Raw genomic sequence first — 20451 nt, 5'->3', positions numbered from 1 at the left:
CAAAAGAGTTCACAAATTTGGCTTTCAATGGAGTAAAAATCGCCATAAGAGAAAGATTTGGAGGCTAGGACTTTGTCAATTTATTCCAATGGACGGCGAGAGTATCTAAATATGAGTGACTACTTAAAGAAAGAGGGTCACATGACAACTTTACATAAAATGTAGCATTATTTATGGGTAATAGGTTTCGGGGTGGGTAGGTTTTAGAATTGGAATTTCAAATCTTCCCTGTTAGAACTGGTTCCTAGTTTTTGGAACCCGAAACCTACCTCGTTTTCCCCGAAAACAGGTTCTAGGACCTATCATATTTTTCCGGTCTGATTCCAACGTTTGCCCGAGAATCTATTTTACTTTTGTTCCTTTTTCTAGTTTCATTTTATAGCAAAATAATAAGAGTAATAGAATAATTCAAACTAAAAGATGAACAACAAAATCCATGTCCGCCAAAAGCAACAATCCATAAGATAAACATGTAGTCACGTACAATTATGAACGATAAAAAGTTCAAACATGTAACGTACAACATAAAGTATGAAACTCCATCCCTCATGCATCCATAAAATATCATCCCAAATTGCAACCACTTGAAAACAAAACAAACAACATAGTTAAATTTGCAATAAATCTATGTAAAACCTCAGCTTAGAGGTTAGAAACAGTGAGACTAGGGTTTTTACTTCTTTCAACTTTATGAAACCGGATAAGTCGATTTGGTTCTCGAATTAAATGTATTATTTTCGCAAAAACAATTCAGGAGGTAATTCAGCAAGAAAAAATCAAATTTGTTGAACGATTGATGACTTTTGATTACTTAATTTGAAAGAATCGAATGATTGATTAATCACTTGATATGATGACATACATAAATGACCAACTTTTAGTTACTATATGGATAAGTGACAAACTTAGTCCATGAGAATAAAGTTTGATGAAAAAGGAAAAAAAGTCATCAATGACCAGAATAATCAACGATTTGCCAATGAAGTCATCAATAACCGACCACATGAAAGTTATCGATGGGAGCATTTGTCAAGACTTGAGAAGTTGATTGACCAAGTCATCGACATCAAGCAATCGACGCAAAAACATAACTACCAGTGTTTATGCCTATCACCGCTAATTTAGGATTTTTATAACTTCTAGTCAACAAACATCGGAAGACAATAAAAAATCGTGGATAGTGTAACTTCTTGTAACCACGAGACGAGGAAGTTATTTGTTCATACAGATTCAATGGCTCCTCACAACCGTCGATCGTGGGCTATAAGTGCCCGCATTTGCACTCTTCCTAGAGCACTCCCAATCGATTACAGAACTCAGCGTCCTTCGGCGAATTCATCTTCTACCTTTACTTTCCTGCAAATTTACGTCGCCGTGTCCGTGCTTAAAATTCCTGGTCATTCACTTGTTCGTCCCAAAACGGACCATCCTCAACATTTATCGATCCATCCACATTCTAAAAGGAAGAAAAAGGGTATTCGAAAGGTTTTTCGCCCGACAAGTGGTGCTCATCCATCGTGCGCATGGAATTTTACCCACTTTTCCCTATTCAAAGCAAAATAATTAAATCTTGTGACCTAATAGGGTGCCGATCGACCTTTCCTCATTATACAATAAACGAGAAATGTGAGGCAAAAAGCGATAGCGTTAGCTTCAAATTCCTTGGACCTTTCCTTTTCCTCCCCATTAATCCACCGTTTGCTTTGTTTGAACCGTCCCCCAAAAACATTCAGTTTTTTTTTTTTTCCTTTTCTCCTCCTCCTCCTCCTTTATTATATGCTCGCCTTGTCTTCTTGCTTCCTCACCCACCATTATTGCTCTCTTGATCACTTCTATGTCGCATTTCCAGATTCCCTAAACTCTCTCTCTCTCTCTCTCTCTCTCTCATCTTCATCATTGCAGAGATCGAAATCGAGACGATATAATAGCTGGTGATCGACATTCGTCACATTCTTCGTTCCTGACGACCGCCTTCGAGTTGATCGATCGAGAGAGAGAGAGGGGGGCATGGTGCCGCCTTGGCTGGAGTCGCTGCTGTCGACCTCCTTCTTCTCCGTTTGCCCGTCTCACCGGGACGCGCCGCGGAGCGAATGCAACATGTACTGCCTCGGCTGCGAGTCGGGGGCCTTCTGCTACTACTGCCGGTCCTCGCGCCACAAGGACCATCTGGTCATCCAAGTGAGTATATAACGTCGGCAATGTCCCGGTCTTTCTTGGCTCTGAATTGCATATGAGCGCATGTGAATGTTGAGAATGTGGGGGTTTGGCTTTGGTTTTTGGGAGAGCAGATAAGGAGGTCGTCGTACCACGACGTGGTTCGGGTCGCCGAGATCGACAAGGTGCTGGACATAAGCGGCGTCCAGACCTACGTGATCAACAGCGCGAGGGTCCTCTTCCTCAACGAGCGGCCTCAGCCTCGGAGCTCCACCGGCAAAGGCGTCTCTCACCTGTGCGAAATCTGCGCGCGGAGTCTGCTCGACCCTTTTCGCTTCTGCTCTCTCGGCTGTAAGGTCAGTGATCCTTACACACGCCCTCCGTCGTCCGAATGCGACTGTGTTTCTCGATCGTTTCCACCCCTACGCACCGGCATTTCCAATCGAACGACGGGGTTCGCATAAAGATCGCTCCGGCGAATTCGAACCTAAACCATATTCTTCTTCTTCTTCCTTTATTCCCCACATCTGCATTAGTTCTCATGACATTATTAGTTTCATTAATTCAGAAGTGAGTTCGATCATAATGACGACGCCACTTCGTTAGATATTGCCCGTCTGCGAACGTTTCTCTTTACACCTCTCTGGAGATTTTTGTTACATTATGTATCGAGCGGGTTTGATTGTCATCGATTAAAAATGCGGTCAATTATTCATTAACCGTAATTAAAAAAAGAGTCTTAATTTAGATTAAAATTCTAATTGGGTGCGTGTGTGCGTGTGAAACGAATGACTTAGCTTGAAGGGATAAAGAGGAATGGGGATGCGAGCTTTGTCTTGAGCGCGAAGAATGACGAAGAAATCGCGGAAAAGAAGGAAGGAATGCCAAGGAGGTTGCCCCGTATAGCAGACGAAGGATCGCGTGAAGGCAGGCAAACCCACTCCCACTCCGCCCACCACCATCCGCAGCCGCCGCTGACGTACAACGACGAGGACGACGTCTCCCCGACCACTCCGCCGCCTCCCTCAGCCGCCCCCTCCAACTCCAGGCGAAGGAAAGGGATCCCGCGCCGGGCGCCTTTCGGGTTCTAACACGAATCGACCCAATACATTGCGCAAAAAGCTACGGGGCGATTCTTTTAAAAACTAATCTCGTAATCAACAGCTCATTGGCGAGAGGCCACCACATGGGGTTAGTGTCCTAATCAAGTGATAAGTTCTTAATCATGTTTAAGGGGTTGCTTTTTGGAGCCGGGGGGGTTTGACAAAAAACCTAATGTTGAAGGGACAAGATACTTCAAACGTACGGTGTGAAATGTATATGTTGTACACACATTGTAAGTTGTTCATACGAAAAGGAAGGGACAGGACCAGATTGTTTTAGCTGTGGGGGTCCGATTGTTTATACGTTTGATCATTGGTGGTAGATTAGGCTGTTAATCGCCATGGCTTTTTAGGCTTCCAAAGCCAGATTTGGAGGCTTAATTCGCTGCTTTGTTTATTATTTCTTCCCCACCCCCCCCGGGCGGTCGAATCGTGGGCTGCTTTTAATTGATTCTCTCCCCCGTTCCCGTTCCCCTCTTTTCATCTGTCTTTTCGTACGTCGATTGTGGTCCATCGTCTCGGTGTTGAGTGCTTTCGGGGTCGGCGCAAGCAATGCGTCGGTTTGGTCCGAGTCGGGTCGGGTGTAATTACAAGTTGGCCCCAACGCACCATATTCTAGTTAGCCGCGATATAAACGCTCCATGTAAAAACTATGCGATTCGAGAATTCAAATGTCACTAAATATGACCACATGAGGTATAGTGCTGGATACCCCCAGGTTGGCCCGATCTAATTTTCAGTTAGGGCACCCACGCCTTTTCTTTCTCTCAAATAAAAAAAAATTTGTGGCTCCGATCGAATTTCACGGGATTGAGAAGCCCAAAAAACCCTTCATCTACCCGAACATAATTTTTCGAACCCTCGTTCTCGCCGACCATCGACGAACCGATCGAATTAACCAACCAAAGTTAGCTTTCAGCTGAGTTATGAAATTCTAGAATAAAATATTAATTCAGAAGGACTCCAGAATAAGTTATTTACAATCACCCCCTACCCATCATAGCCTAATAGCCACCTAAGTCGGACACATGAATATGTCGGATTTTTCTCCCTACTTAATGAAAAAAAAAACTTGGATTAGCTCTAAGCCTAAAAAATTAATAACCTCTTTCTTCTGACAAAATAGAAATAACAATAATAAAAAAAGAAGAAGGTATTTCCCAAATTTTCAATTTTGGTCAGAATCTTGCCGGTAAAATGAACATTGAACACCACCTAAATAAGGATAGGTCGATTCGAAGGTGCTACAGATAGGCTGGAATTAAACAAATGCCGTTTGGTTTGGGGGTTGGACCAAACTTTGTAGCTTCAATAAGATTAGGTTGGTCACATCAAAAATTGTACAAATAGTCCTCCACGACGACGACCCCGGCCAATTCTCAATTACACTGTACAATGATTGCTAATTTCATTATTATTATTGATTTTTTTTTGGGTTTTTTTTTTTTTTTTACGAGCCTGTCAAAGTCCCATCTTTCGTTACCTGTAGAAAAGCTCGTCGAGCATAGGCTGCCAACGTTGTTTTCGAGCAAGGGGCTGAAACTGTCGTGAAGCCCGAAGAGGCCCTTTTGGTTTTTAATCTTTGTCCATCCGGAGACTCATGCTGTGTTCTATTTCCCATTTTCCGTCCCTTTTTCCCCTTGTCTCTCAAGGTTGCCGCGAAAATTGTCTTAAAAAAAGAGTTTGTAGATCTATTAATTATTATACGACAGCCTATTTAGTTTTAAATATTTTAATTATGCTGATTTTAGTCCTACACCTTTTGACGATTTACCAATATAGTCGTTCCGACCAATGTTAACTGGAAATTGCCAACTTGCATGCCGACTGTTGTGTTCTACATGACGTAGATAGTTTTTGCAACTTCTTTTTAATTTTTTTTTCCTTTATTTTTACTCTCTATTCCATTTTCCATGTAGCCGCTAACTATAGGCGAGGGCCGCGCTCACATATCGCAAGCAAGGGTCGCCCTCACCTACTACATATGCATAAGGGCAGCCTCTGTCGACCGACGCCCTAAGCTAGATCTAGAGCGGGCGCTAGAGGGAAAAAAATTTAAAAAATGTTGAAATCGTCCACATAATCATTAGTCGCACCACGAAGGACGGTTGACATCACGTCAACGAATTTAAGTCAAAATTAACTGAAAAGTCTATATTGGCAAATCATTAAAATATTTAAGACTAAATTGATACAATTTAAAGGTTTATGACTAAATTGGGCCGCCGTACAATAGGTTTAGGGTTTTTTGGACAATTATCTCCGATGTCACCATCATCGCCGCTTTGCCGTTGCCACTACCATCTGTCCTCGACACGCCTTCGACACTCGAACCACCATGCCAACCTTCTCTCCATCTCCCCTCAGCTCCCTCTTCTTCTCCGTCCGTAGCGATAGCAAGTCAATCTTGTTCGAAGTTCGTTATCTCCGGGCATAGAACGCGGGGAATTTTCATCCGATTGTTACGAGTTCAAACAAAATTAGATCACTAGGAAGATGCATGCAGAAATTTATTGTCGGGAGCATCTGGCATGGATCAGCTGAAACATGCCGTTGTGAGACAAAACCTTTGAACATGCAATGCAGGGGATGTGAGCACCAAATTCCGCCTCCCTGCTGGAATCCTATGCCTTTGCGCTTGCATGCAAACAAAACAAGAGCTATGCCTCGGATAGTGATAGAGATAAATACAATAAGCACCTGCCCCTACAAAAACATTTGATGTCCCTGTTGGCCTTTGCAATGTCAAATTTGTTTTGAAAGGTCTCCCCATATTATATATATATAATTCCAAACCCTAGATAGGCAGATCGCTCGGGAAAATGGACAAGCGACATGCAAAAAAAGGTGACCCAGACACCACCTAACCTGCTCTAATGGAAAAAAGAAAGAAAGAGAGGGTCTTCTTTCATGTTATTTCGCCGATTTTATTGTGTTGATTAGTATATGCGTGAAATTTGCAAGGTCCTTCTATTTTGATGATGATGATGAAAGGTTATGGTACGTGGATGTTGACACGGTATAAAGAAAAGTAAGGCGGCACCTACTTTTATGATGTCATGTTTCCTACCTCTTGAGAAATGGCTAAATTGAAGAGAAACCCTTTCGGTTTAATTTGAATAAACATTATTATTAGGGAGCTGATATCTTGATAGTCTAACGGTACTGTCATTATTTCTGACCCCAAGATTTTTCAATTAACGAGTATTTTATGCAAAACGCGCGGTGATGGTGTGTTGATCTACGATCAGAAAAAATTAATAATCTTGTCAAACAATCATGAAAGCATTTTCCTTATTATTAGTAGCATGGACAACTCATCATGTGCTCGCAACCATGAGAGTTTTGTTAGATTTTAAGACCAACATGTGAAAATCCTAACTAAGTTTGATTGGCTGGTGACACAAAATTTCTAAAGAAAATCCATGTGGCATGCTATATGGATTATAGTCCAAGGACGTTCTTGTCCCCATTAAAGTCGTGATATTCGAGAAGTAGGGTACGTGGTCAATTGTTTCATAATGGGTTCACTGTGTATCCTTTGTATCTTTCGCCAAAAACAACTTCGCATCCTTTCAGCATGTCTTGGACATAATGTGCATCAATACAATGGAAAAAAAAAAAAAAAGCTGGCACAAGCTATACAGAACATTGCTTTCATAAGCTGCAAACTCTGACGATCGATCTCTCTCTCTCTCTCTCTCTCTCTCTCTGAATGTCTAAGGAGATGGATGACTCAGAGCAAGGCCCTCCAAAGGAATTACAGCAACCAGCAACAAGTAGAGACGATGAGAGCGATGAGAAGCTACCGAAGGACGATGGAGATAGGTGCCAAACGCCGACTTCCAGCGAGCACAAGATCCCTGCTGTTCGAAGTTGCCCGCCCACACCGCGCAAGCAAGCCCAACCGGTGCTTCCTCACAAGCGGAAATTGCACTTCTTCGAGACGACAGCGTGCGATGAGGTAGAATCGTTCTTTCGATCGAACGACGCGTTGCCGTTGCCGTCGTCGTCTAGCTCTTTTAAAAGGAGATGCACCAGCATATGACGAAGAGCGCTCATCGTCTGTCTAGGCTAGCTGTTTTTTCAGACTTGTTCTTCTGTTGGAATTTCAATCTGTCATAGTACCTTCATCTTTCACTGTAATTAATTATGCACTTCATTTCATTAATTTTCTCCTGCATAAATTAAAGACAAAATAGAATTTGTGTAAGGAGGGTGAATTTCGATGTTGTCGGCTTGATCTCACTTGGTATGTTGAGATATAAGGTACGATCAATGCTTGTCGGGTCGCAAATCCGATTTCGCATATCGTCCGTCCATCCATTTGTGTGTGTTCCTCCTTTGATGCATGTCTGTTAAGTTTCAAACATTACTTCTTCATTAACTGTCTAAACTTTTCAATCGCACGCTAAACTTCGGCAGGATATACGTAGTAGTTATGTATCGTAGGTCACCACTCGCATTGCGATAGGGCTGTTTTTTAATGTTCTTGATTTGTCGGAGAATTATTAATGCCATCAAACTTGGGGTTTAACCAAGTTAGATTGTATGAATCGGAAGCACATGATGGGAGGAGTTGTTGGTCCTGATGAGAGGGCTCAAGTGGGGTCTGTCCATTTTATTGGACAACAAATAACAAGTTCTCTCTAGTCAATGGGCATGTCTAATCTCTGATTCTGCATTATGCAACGATTGTAATCTGAAACTTGGAGATGATCAGGGCAGTCATTTCTCTGCTGTAGCTCGTTTCGTCTGTCAATGAAGATCTCGGGCTAATGGAAAAACAAGAGCCGATCAAGCCCGAAACCCCGATGATTGCAGATGCGGTTGCGTGATGGAGGTCGGTCCAGTGTTTTTTCGCTCCCCTTGCAAGAAGTAGTCGCGAGGCAGCTAATTGACAGCAATTTAGACTGTGATCAGGTTAAATGTGCAGGGTTGTTACTCAAAATACTAAAGAGATGCCCAGAGCGTTGATCCGCACACCATAAACTATACAGAACCATTATGTAGACATGAGACAGAAGAGGATGATCGCGACGGCGATGACGGCATCGACTGAAATTCATAGTTCGACGCTGCATTTGGTCTGCTTGAAGGCCGTCTCCTGCGAGGAGCGGGCCACCGCTTCGGCGCAGAATACCCGGATCATGCAGTGGTCGTGCTTCCAATGCCGGGCCTTGAACGTGACTCTCGCCTCGATGATCACGTCGATCTTGATTTCCCCTGATGTTCCCCCATCCATCAAGTGGCTTGACGTGGACTCCGGTAGCACCACATCACGCGACATGAGGTTCACCTCGAAAGGCTTAAAGGTGTCCGTGCCCTGGGTAAAACGCGGGACGTCGCTAGACGCGAGGGTGTAGCCGTGGCTCTTCACGGACACCTTCATGGAGTCGTAGGAGAACGAGACCCGGTGATTGGGGTTCTTGGCCGACAAACTGATGTTGAAGTCAGCTGTGGCGAGGTGGCCACCGGTGACGTTGAAGTTAGAGACGAAGGCATCCTCGACGGCATACTTGAGCTGCCTTGGGTTGACGGTGAGCCAGATGACCGAAACCCCTAGCACGATGAGGAAGATGATGGCGAGCAAGATCGAAGATGCCCATGTCATCATGCTCGTGTGTGCATCCCAAGGGTCTTCCTCAACATCGCGAGGAACACGTTTGGCGATTGCCATTGTTGACTGATGCTGCAGGTTTGTTTGAATTGAGACTGAAGTGAGGAGAGGCTGGTTGCTTTCTTTGTAGTACTTGAAAGTGAAAGAGGTTGGTGCTTTTGCCTTTAATTTTCTTGGGTGAAGCTCAAGAAATGTAGGTGGGGAAGACATATTCGGATTGCTTTGTTCTTTGCTTGTGATGAACCAACTAAAGATTCAGCTTCCAGGGGGAGTTGTATGCTGAAATCAATTGAGGGGTATAATCACTGAAAGCTAGATCTTACATTGGAAGATATGATCATTAGAAGTTTAGTTTATCGACTTTTATTTGCATAACTTTATATGAAATTATTAACCAAAGTTAGAGTGACTTATCAATTTCTGCCATATTAATTACAGACGAATTTTGAATCACCAACTCTCATATGCGTTATTCACCCATACTTTTCTTTTTCATTTTCGTTTATTTACCAACGTTATTACGGGTTACCCATTTCTAATTATCGTGTGTCACAATTCCTTAAATTTACTAACTCTCTTTAGAGATCACTGACCTTAATCAGCGTGATTCACCAATTTTTCTCTCATTTAATTATCACCGAATTTTAGATTACAAATAAGTTACTTAACGTCATTTATTTGTTTCTTTCTTTTCTTAATTTGGCATCTCTTCTTTATCGTTTACAAACTTTTATTTGTTTTCTGTAACACCACCTTAAATTTACCATCTTCTTTTAGTATTTACAAAACCTTATTTAGAAAAATTCATCCTTTTTTTCCGATTATCAACTAATTATGAGTTACCATCTTTGGTTGAAGTTACTTACAAGTTTATTTTCCTTTTGATTGAGGACTCATCTTATCCTTTACCAATTTGATTGCCAACTGTTGAGTAACTTTCTTTTAACAATGTCTTAGAGTTACCAACTCTTCTATGCAATCACTAACTTTAAACTAAGTGACCGATATACATCCTCTAATTAAGTTTTTGAGTTTTACCAACATCTATATATTATTTTAGTTGACCAACATTTCTCCGGGGTTGCTTGATCTAGAAAAAAGTTGGCAAGTCTCTCAAATAAGGGTTGGTTCATTTATACGACGGTGGTAAATTTAAGCCATTTGTAAGAAATGTAAACTATCGGTGACATATAAGAAATTTTTTTTTTAATCAAATATGAAAAAAAAAACGGTTGGTAGTCTAAAAAGAACAAGACGAACATTAATAAATAACTCAAACAAGAATTGATAATGCAAAATTAGTTGGCAATTTAATGATAGAAAATGGTTGATAAACGAGACAAATAATAACGGTAGCTCAATAAAATAGTTGGTAGATTAAAAAAAAAAAACCACATAAACGTAAGTAAGCAACTCAAAAGAATTGGCAACTCTAAACTAGTTGGTAACTTAATTGAAGAAAAGGTTATAAGTCACACGAAAATAGTTTGCAATTTCATGTAATAACTAGCAAATTTAAAAAGTTGGTAAGATAGATGAAGAAAATTTTATAAAGGATAAGGGAAGTCACTCTTTTCAGATATCGGAGAATTTGGTAAAAAATTATAAAAAAAAACACACGCACATAGACCTTGTTAAATTACTCAAATAAGAGTTAGTAACAATGGACTAGGTGATAATTTAAATCGGTGTAAAGTTGATGATCACTCTAATTGCGGTTAGTAATTATGGAAAAAAAAGTTGATAAATGTCATAAAACTGTCGGCGGCTTATCAATAAGTTGGTGTGAAATCAAGTGATCAGAAATTTTTTGGCACTTAATAACTCTTTCAGAAATCTAATAACGAGGAAAAAGAAATCGCTTTTTGACAATGGCACGTTACAATGGTGAATCAAACTGCGACGGCAAGTTCACGTTAATTTCACGGTCTAGGACCAAATTAGCAGACACATTGCTCAAAGAACCGTCGTCTATGAACATGTAGGTCGATTGCGTATCCGACTAATGTTTTGATGATGGTTTTGAGTCATTATGTAACAATTTGAGTATGATCCTTTTACTTTTTTTGGTTTTGGCCAGCCTCGTGTGACACGGTTCTTGTGCCTTGCTTTTGAGGCACTCCACCATTGCCAATAGCATCAGATAAGTTCGAAATTCTTGAGCTCTACCCTATCTCAGAAACGAAGCTTGAGAGAGAGAGAGCCTCAGTGAACGGGCGTAAAGGCAAGAATCGAGCTTGATCGCAATCATCGTATCGCACAAGACAAGTAACTTTGAACGGGATTTCGGTCAGACCTCCTGAAAGACGCTCTGCATTTCCCTCCCTTTCTTGCTTTTGTTGATTTTCCTGAAGAAAGGAGTTGGATAACGTTGTGGACTACAGAAGACTTTGACTATGGACGATGACTGATGATCCATCCTCCCTGGTCATGGAAAGAGAAAGAATGCTTTGGATGATGACACAAAGTGAGGGGCGTACATCTATGATCCATGAAGCTGAAATGGACCATTCACCAAATATTCATTATTCACGCATCGAGCACTTCGATGCCGTCCGCTCGATCTCACTTGGTATGTTGAGGTATGAGGTGCGATCAATGCTTGGCAGGTCGCGAATTCGATCCCCCATATCAGCCGTCTAGTAATTTATGTGTGTTCCTCCTTTAATGCATGTCTCTTGAGTTTCAAACATTACTTGTCTGAAGTTGACATGTCTCGAATTCTTGCATTTTTTCGACTCTTGTCGTAGATTAACAATCTAAAAATTTTCGATCGCGCACTAAACTTGGACGGGATATGCTTTTTTTTCTTTAATGTTCATCATGTTATGTGGAAAAATTATTAATGCCAAACCCTCTATCCATCAAACTTGGGGCTCAATCAAGTTAGATCGTACGAATCAAAAGCACGTGATGGGAGGAGTTGTTGGTCTTGATGAGAGGGCTCGAAGTGGTGATTCTGCATTATGAAGCGATTGTAATCTGAAACTTGGAGATGAGCAGGGCAGTCATTTCGCTGGAGTAGCTCGTGTCGGCTGTCAATGAAGATCTCGGGCAAATGAAAAAAAGAGCCGATATCATCCCCCGGTGGAATCTCGAATCGGAGGAAGCGGCCTCATTCACTTTACAGACGCGGCGGTTGGTGATGGAGGTCCGATGTTTTTCGCACCCCTTACAAGAAATAGCGGCAAGGCAGCTAATTGACAGAAATCTAGACTGTGATCAGGTTTTAAATGTGCAGGGTTGCAACTCAAAATACTTGAGTAATGGTCCGAGTGATAGATCCACACACCATCAACTATACAGCACCATTACGTAGACATGAGACAGAAGAGGATGACCGCGGCGACAACGGCACCGAATAAAATTCATAGCTCAACGTCGCATATGGTGTCCTTGAAGGGCTCCACCCATGAGAAGTGAGCAACCATTTCAGTGCAGAATACTCGGATCGTGCAGCGGTCCTGCTTCCAGTGCCAGCCCTTGAACTTGACGCTCGACCCGGTGATCATGTCGATCTCGATGCCCAAACCTCTTCCGTTCCCTCAAGTGGCTCAACATGGATTCCGGTAGCACCGCCCGGCTCGAGTGTGCATCCCAAGGGTCTTCCTCAGCATCGGAAGCAAAACGTTTGGCAAGAGCCCCTGCCATTGTCGTCCGAAGTGAAAGAGGCTATTGCTTTCCCGTTTCGTTCTGACCTCCGAGCGACGAACTTGTAAGAAATGTCTTTGTTCTTTGATTATGATAAACCAACTAAGATTCAGCTTCCAGGGGAAGTATGTAACAAAATCGATTGACGGATTTAATGGCTGAAGGCTATAACTTACAAACGCATCAAATATCTAACTTTATGTGAGATTATTGATCTAAGTTTTAGAGCGACTTTTTCTATTTTTGTCATATTAAATACCAGTTTCTTTCGAATCACCGGCTCTCGTTTGAGTTATTCACCAATATATATATATATTTTTTTTTTTTTCATTTTTACTTATTTACCAACTTTACTACGGAGTTACCTATTTCTATTGGTTATGTATAGAAATTCCTTAAATTTACTAACTCTTTCTAGAGGTTATTGACCTTAACCTAATATTAGGCGGCAATTAAATGGAAGAAAAATTTATCAGTCCTATTATCAACAAGTTATGGGTTGCCATCTATTGTTTAATTTACTGACAAGTTTATTTTCCTTTTGATCGTGGACTCGTCTTGTCCATTACCAATTTCATTGCCAATTGTCATTTGACTTTTTTTAGCAATGTCTTAGAGTTACCAACTTTTAGATAAAAAAATTACCAAAAAAGTATTGGATCAATTGTAATTGTGCCAATTCAGTTCTAAACTTTTCTTTTGCTAATTTAATACTAAACTTTTTGTAATTATGCCAATTCAATCCATCCGACCAAATTTGACCGGCCAACGTTGATCGTCCGACGATATAATATCTTAATAATTTTTTTGAATTTTTCTTACCTTTTTTTTTCTTCTCTCTTCTTCTTCCTCCTCCGACCGATGATGTCTACCTCACCTACCTCGTGCAAAGCTTGCTCCCACTGGACGAGGTTGGCTTCGCTAGCCCACATCCGGCGAGATCTCGACCACCCTCACCCGGTAACAACGAGGTCGGCCTAGATCCGGACATCACCGTCGCCGGACGAGGCCGTCCGAGACCTTGCCAAATCTAGTAGGCTTGGGGGGAATTGGCCTCAAAGCCACCCTCGCCCTCACCGTCCATGTCATTGGATCCATGCACGCCAACCCATCCTCTCCCATCCGCCTCGACACCATCTCCAACAGCCACGACCTTGATGGGTATGCCGGGGTTGAGTCCCCCGAAGCCTACCAAATCTAGCGAGGTCCAGCTTTGACCTCGCCATCGTCGGGCGAGGCCAACCAAGACCTCATCAGATTTGAGCCGGCAAGGGGAGCCTCGCCCGGCCATAGCAAAGGTCGACCTCACCAGGCGACCGGCCAAAGGAAGAAGAAGTGAGAAGAAAAAAATGAAAATGAAAATAACAAAGGAACAAGTGAAAAAAAATTAATAACAAAAATTAAAATACTAAGTCGCCAAATGGCCGGAGACGGTCAACATCCATGTCAATGCGGGCAGGCCAAATTTGGTCAAATAGACCGAATTGACATAATTGCAAAAGGTTTAGGACTGAATCGACAAAAAAAAATTATGACCGAATTGGTACAATTACAATAGGTTTAAGAATTTTTTGGTAATTTTTACACTTTTATGTACAATTACTAACTTTAATTTAAGTGACTAATACATATGCTGATTAAATTTTCTACTAGTCAACTTTCTTTTGAGGTACTTGCCAACATCCATGTATTGTTTTAGTTGACCAACTTTTCTTTGGGTTGCTTAGGGTGTGCATGAAATCACTTATGTCCAAGAAATCAACTTCTGATCAGAAATTGATTTCTCTACTTCTCCTCAAAAGTAGAAGTTGATTTTTCTACTTCTGCTCCAGATTGACTTCTGATCAGAAAAATTCGTTTGGTAATGGTTAAAAATTTCTATTTTTGAAACATTATTAACAAAATTTTCGGCGGCGATGGTTGGTGGCGACGGTGGTGGTTGGCGGCGGTCAATAGCGGCGGCGATGGTCGGAGGCCGTTGTGGTCGATAGCGGTTGGCAGCTGCGGCGGCGGCGATGGTCGATGGCCGTCGGGCGTGGCAGTGGTCGGCGGCCGTAGCGTTAGTCGGCGATTAGCGGCCGCGGCGGCCTTAGGGCAATGGCGGGGGCGGCGGTTGCGACAGCGGCAGAGGTCACGGTAGTGGTGGGCGGCCGGCGGTGGATGGCTACGGCGGCGGCCGGCGGTGGCGAGCGGTCGGCGGTTGGCGGCGGTGGGTGGACAGTGGCCGACGAAGGCGGGTGTGGTCCAAGAAGTGATTCTGGAGTCGAGAAGTTAAAATTTTTTACTTCTCAAAATTTGCCGAAAATCTTGTCAAAAGTAAAAAATCTTGCCAAAAGTGAAAAATCCTACCAGAAGTCAATTTTTTTATCAAACGGATTTCTACTTCGATCGGGTTTTTATCAAACACATTTCTCCGCCGGATGGGCTTCGCGCAGAGAAATGGAATTTCAGAAGTGATTTCATGCACACCCTTAATGTGGAAAAAAGTTGGTAAGTCGTTCTAATAAGGGTTAGTTAGTTTATATAACGATTAGTAAGTTTAAGCCACATGTAAGAAATGTAATTAAAATTTGGTAAAAAGTAAAAACAATAGCTAGTCAAAGATAACAAACGGTTTGTCGTTTGAAAAACAACGCAATTAACATTAATAATCAACACAAATAAGAATTGGTAATGCAAAATTAGTTGGAAACTTAGTTAAAGAAAATGGTTGGTAAACACGAGACAAATAAAACGGTAGCTCAATAAAATAGTTGGTAAATTCAACAAAATAAACGAACAATATAAATGTTAGTAAGCAACTCAAATAAGAAATTGGTTATTCTAAACTAGCTGGCAACTTAATTGGAGAAATGTTGCTAAGTCATTACGAAAATTGTTTGCAATTTCATGTGATAACTAATAAATTTGAAAAGTTAATAAAAAAGATAAAGAAAAGTTGAAAGAAGATTATTGGGAGCATGTAGCAGAAGTTCGATACTTTGGTTGAAGCAAATCACAAAGAGGGAGCCCTAGTCTGAGCCCGTCAACATATTCAGTTGGACTTCATATTCACTCAAAAGTTTAAACCAATAAGTTATGGGCCAACTAGAATATATTTACTACCATATCCCACATCAATACTCCGATATGGGACTTCTCTAACACATCTCACACGTGCATCTCAACAATCTCCCCCTTACATATAAGCTCCAGTGTTAAATTTGCTCCCCTTTAATTCAAGTATCATTCTACGTAAACTTATCCGAACTTGAATCTCTAACGCCCACCTTTATCCCTAGTCCATTTCTCCATACCAAACCATGAAGACTGTCATCGGCCCCGCACTCCTAGCACTCTTACACCACAATGCCCACTGCCCGAAAATCGCGTTGGTTACCGGATTCTTTCCTTGAAATATTCGCATTGATGCCAATGTTGGGCAGTCTCGGGCCTCTCCCATCACAAAAGATAGCTCAAAGGATGAGATGCCGGTGTTGGATGGGTCCCCCGGGCCTCTCTCATCACAAAAAGTAGCTTAAAGGATGAGGTTTTTCCTCGCACATCTAAACCGACTACTAGCCCAATCGAGCCCTAGGTCGAGCCGCAAAGAACCCATATCACTTGTTAGTAATTTGGGCTCTGATATCGTTTAAGTCCGATACCTTCGCCGGGGGAGATTGCCAAGAGAAAGCCTAAGCCCGAGCCCACCAACATATCTAGTTAGATCCACATTCATTTAAAAGTTTAAATCAATGAGTTATGGGCCAACTAGAATATATTAATTGCTCAACCCTTCATTAATTCTCCGATGTGGGACTTTTCTAATACAACTCACTCGTGCATATAAACAAAGATAAGGGAAGAGTGTTTGTCAAATATCGGAGAACCTTGGTAATTAAAAAAAAAACACATAAACCTACCCCACTGAAATAAGAGCTAGTAATAAAAAAAAAATAAGAGTTAGTAATAATAAACTAGTTTACAAGTTAAATCGGTAAAAAGTTAGCAATCATTCAAATTGAGGTTAGTAACTACGGAAAAAAGAGTTAATAAATGTCATAAAACTGTCTACGGCTTATCAGTAAATTGATGTGAAATCAAGTGATTTTGATGCTTGATAACTTTTTCAGAAATCTAACAACAAGGAAAAACAATTTCTCTGTTTTTGACAATGGGACAATGTAGTCGTGACTCAAATGAAGATGGGCCAGTTCACTTTGATTTCATAGTTTAGGACCAAATTGGCGGACATATAGCCCAAAGAACCGTCGTCTATGAACGCGTAGGTCAGATTGTGTAGCTGACTAATATTTTAACGATGATTTTGAGACCATACGTAACAATTTGAGTATGCCCCTTTTTCCTTCTTTCTTTTTTTTTTCCTCGACAAGTCCGGTGAGGCTCGCCGACAGACCCTCCCCAGTCATAGGCGAGGACTGCATCCTTCGGTCATAGCTTGTGAAGGCCTCGAAACCCTCGCCAGATCTGAGCGATACTTACCGCTAATTTGAGCCATATGAAAAATAAGAGCATGTATTTTAGCGATACTCACACAGACAAGCACCAGAATGGCTCATAGAGTCTTACGTATTCCAGATCTGCACATGATCTCAGCTTTCAACTAATCGATTTCTACAAGAGAGGGGATTTAAATTAGAAACCAGACCACGAGGTTCATCGTCCACCTGAGAGATGCGATTCCGTGACAGAAGATGAGTGCGTAAATGCCTTGTGCGGAAAACTTGTCATCGGGAGATCGCCCTCCAAGTACTGCAAAACTCGGCGCATGCTCGGCCTCATGATCAGGTCGGAGTCGAAACACGTGAACCCGACTTTCAGTACCAACTCCAACATAAACTCTGCCCCCAAATTTTGGATGTCTTGCCTTGAGAATGGCACCACAGTTCCGTGGTCGGCGAGGGTTTCGCGGCCCTTGCTTGCGGGCACCCTCGCTGGATTTTGAGAGAAAAAAAAAAGGAGGTGGCGGAAGGGAAAGGAAAAAAATAAAAAGAAAAGAAAAAAGCCCAATTTTTTTACTATTATAATATTTTAATTTTCAAATTTTGTTAAATCATAAAAATAATGCATAATATTTTAGCGATATATTTTTTTTAATAATTTATAAATTTTTATAAATTAGATTAAATATGAAAGTGTTTTAGTAATATAAGTCCGGTCGGGTATGGGTTAAAAAATTTGCCATTACAATAAATTAGTCAAAAACGGATTAATGGGTCAATTTGGGTTGACCCATTTATGATCCGACCCAAACCCATCACAACCCACCTGTTTAACAGGATTTTAACTTTGTATGTTTTTCGATCAGACTAGCAAAGAAGCCGTATCGAAAATCGGGTCGGTTGGTCGGTTGAATCGAGCAGTCCTCGTTAGAGGTATTAATATGGGTTAGAAACCCATATTTTAATTCATATTCAAGTTGGCCAAATATGGGTTAATAAAGTTCTAATAAATTGATTGTTAATGGGTATGCATTTTAAGCCTAATTATATGTGGGTTGTAAATGGGTTTATCTTTGAACATATATATAACTCATTTATATTGCATGAAAGTGTTTTAGTAATATTATTTTTCTCAACGAATTGTAAGGAGCAAATATTTCATGATTTGGGTAAATATAAAAGTGTTTTAAGTAATACGGGGTCGGGTCGGGTCGGGGTATAGATTGGATTTGCTATGAGTCTTATGCTGCATGAAAATGGGTTCAAACAGATTAAACAGGTCAATATCAATCGGATCATATTCGATCCGACCCATCCGTTTGATATCTCTAGTTCTCATGTACCAATACCATGTTCTTTGCGTACAAAAGAAATCTACATGGCTTTCCTGTTTTGCAGAAGACGATCTGCATTCCCTCCCTTTCTTATTTTTGTTGATTTTCCTGAAAAGGGCGTTGGATAACGTTTTGGACTACACAAGACTTCAACTATATGGCGATGAATGAAGGCGAACTTTAGCGCAATGCCAATATACACACTCATTTGTCACTAAAGTTTCAAAAAAGCCAAAATGTTGTGGCCTGTGACATCAGTTTCCTCCGCAAATATAGAACCTACAAGAAAAATTTATTGACTTTCCCATTACTAACTCCAACATCAGGCATTCTTTTTTTACCTAATTTAGCTAAGAAAACCAACATGTTGGCAACAACAACAACAACAAAAAACTAATCAGTTGTATTTCCCATGTACCCAACGAGAGAAGGAGCGATCCATCCTTTGATTATAGCCGAGCATAGAGTGATTCAAGGAAAGCATCACAAGGATCATATATTGGATGTATGCGCCCGTGCCCTTGTATTACTACAATAAGATAAAAAAAGACATCCCAGGCATACGCGATCCACCGATTAGTGTAGACCGTATCATCGATAACTTAGACAAGAAATATACGAAAATGATAACCGTGTAATTTCTATATATTTCAAACGAAGAGGGAGATCACCAAATCCCTAACAAGGAGCCGAGGTCCGAACCCGTTAACATATTCAGTCGAACCCACCTTCACTCAAAAGTTTAAGTTATAAGTAGAGGGAGAACATATGTGTATAAAGAGTAATAAATCTCGTAGACAAGCAATGTGAGATACTTTAACTTCCATTTTCTTACATGCAAGCCATATGAGGAACGATGCATGCGGATTTGACAAACGAGGACTGTACACGTGAAATGAATTAGGGCAAAACCTATCGGAAGCACACAATCGAAGCTAGATATCTTTCCTCCAGAAGACTACCAAGAGAGAGCTCAAGTCCGAAGTCATAACATATCCGGTCGGGCCCAAAAGCTTGATTCTAGAGGTGAAGGAGATTGCGCATTTATAAGTTACATACAAAGTGAAGTGAGATACTTTAAACATCTTCTCTCAAATTTCTGTAGTTGGCTTAGATTGTCAAATGTATTTCCTCAATGAAACTTATAGGCTTCATTGTCCCCATTTGATATACTATGGTGTAGGAAATGGCTATGATATCAAACATTAAATCACGTCTTCATCTAAAAGCTCAGACTTTTAGAACAGTTGAAGCAATAATCCCATAAAATCTCACATAGTATAAAAGGAGATCCCGAGTTCAAATATTTCCTAACCTCAATTAATATTCTAGGGAAAATTCTAAATAAAGGCTTGAATGCCTTCATTTTTCTCAAATTAAGGCCTAAAGTAGACCTGTTTCAAATAAAGACCCGAGGTGCGCTCATTGTTTCAAAAAAGGGCTCGACTAAAGATATTTTTATCATTTCCTCTTTTTTTCCCTTTTTTTGGCCCTAGCTTCTCGCTGGTGATTGGGCTGGCCACCGGCAAGGGCCTATGGCGGCCCTCACCGACCTCACCCAAGAGAGTCAAGGGTGGCCACCCTAGGCCCTCGCCGATGGCCTGCTCGGTCACCGGCGAGAGGCTAGGTAAAAAAAAAAGGGGAAAAAAGAAAGAAAAAAATTAAAAGAATAAAAAAAAGAAAATGATGAAAGTGCACTTAATCAAGCCTTTGTTTGAAACAAGATCCACTTTAGGTCCTTATTTAAAAAAATGATCTCTTATTTATTTTGACAAAAAAAAAATACCCTTATTTAGAATTTTCGCAATATTCTATCACTCCACCTCATGCATCACGTTTAGAAAACGCTGCCAACTATTTTAAAAACTTAAATTGAAGGCGTAATTTAACATTTGAAAACGGATAGCATGATGGTCATACTGTGCATGATAGTGTGAGCATGTCATGCTTACAACAGAATCTGTGGCTAGCACTATCAAAATTACAGCGGATGGTCAATGTAGCAAGGCCCTTAGCATTTAATATTTTCGTTTAAAAAGACACGTGTTGTCACCAGGTAGAGCTTGACCCCCAAGGGACATCACCACACGAAAAAGCGAGGGGATGTTGTATTATTGATGATGAGGTAGGGAAAAGACTGGGAACGA

The 20451-nt window shown here is 41.1% G+C and overlaps 2 protein-coding genes across 3 annotated transcripts; one reads left to right on the top strand and one right to left on the bottom strand.

Moving 5' to 3' along the window:
• Window positions 1-1726: 1726 nt before the first annotated feature.
• LOC115734424 (protein RGF1 INDUCIBLE TRANSCRIPTION FACTOR 1) lies at window positions 1727-3558 on the top strand. Of its 2 annotated transcripts, none has more exons than XM_030665202.2 (3): window positions 1727-2178; window positions 2284-2510; window positions 2952-3558. In XM_030665202.2, the coding sequence occupies exons 1-3, from the start codon at window positions 2091-2093 to the stop codon at window positions 3243-3245; spliced, it is 609 nt and encodes a 202-aa protein (XP_030521062.1). In that variant the 5' UTR covers window positions 1727-2090; the 3' UTR covers window positions 3246-3558. The 2 variants fall into 2 exon arrangements, with proteins under 2 accessions (XP_030521062.1, XP_030521061.1); XM_030665201.2 differs by having other exon boundaries at window positions 1730-2178; window positions 2289-2510.
• Window positions 3559-8178: 4620 nt separating this feature from the next.
• Window positions 8179-8994, bottom strand: LOC115734425 (NDR1/HIN1-like protein 3). Its single transcript, XM_030665204.2, has one exon. It carries the CDS (start codon window positions 8935-8937, stop codon window positions 8323-8325), a length of 615 nt encoding a protein of 204 aa, XP_030521064.1. The 5' UTR covers window positions 8938-8994; the 3' UTR covers window positions 8179-8322.
• Between the last annotated feature and the right edge of the window lie 11457 nt (window positions 8995-20451).

Source organism: Rhodamnia argentea, chromosome 6, assembly GCF_020921035.1.
Source record: "Rhodamnia argentea isolate NSW1041297 chromosome 6, ASM2092103v1, whole genome shotgun sequence".
NCBI classification, from domain to species: domain Eukaryota; kingdom Viridiplantae; phylum Streptophyta; class Magnoliopsida; order Myrtales; family Myrtaceae; genus Rhodamnia; species Rhodamnia argentea.
Note: the sequence above shows the minus strand (reverse complement) of the source record. Positions and strands in the feature narration are given on the sequence as shown.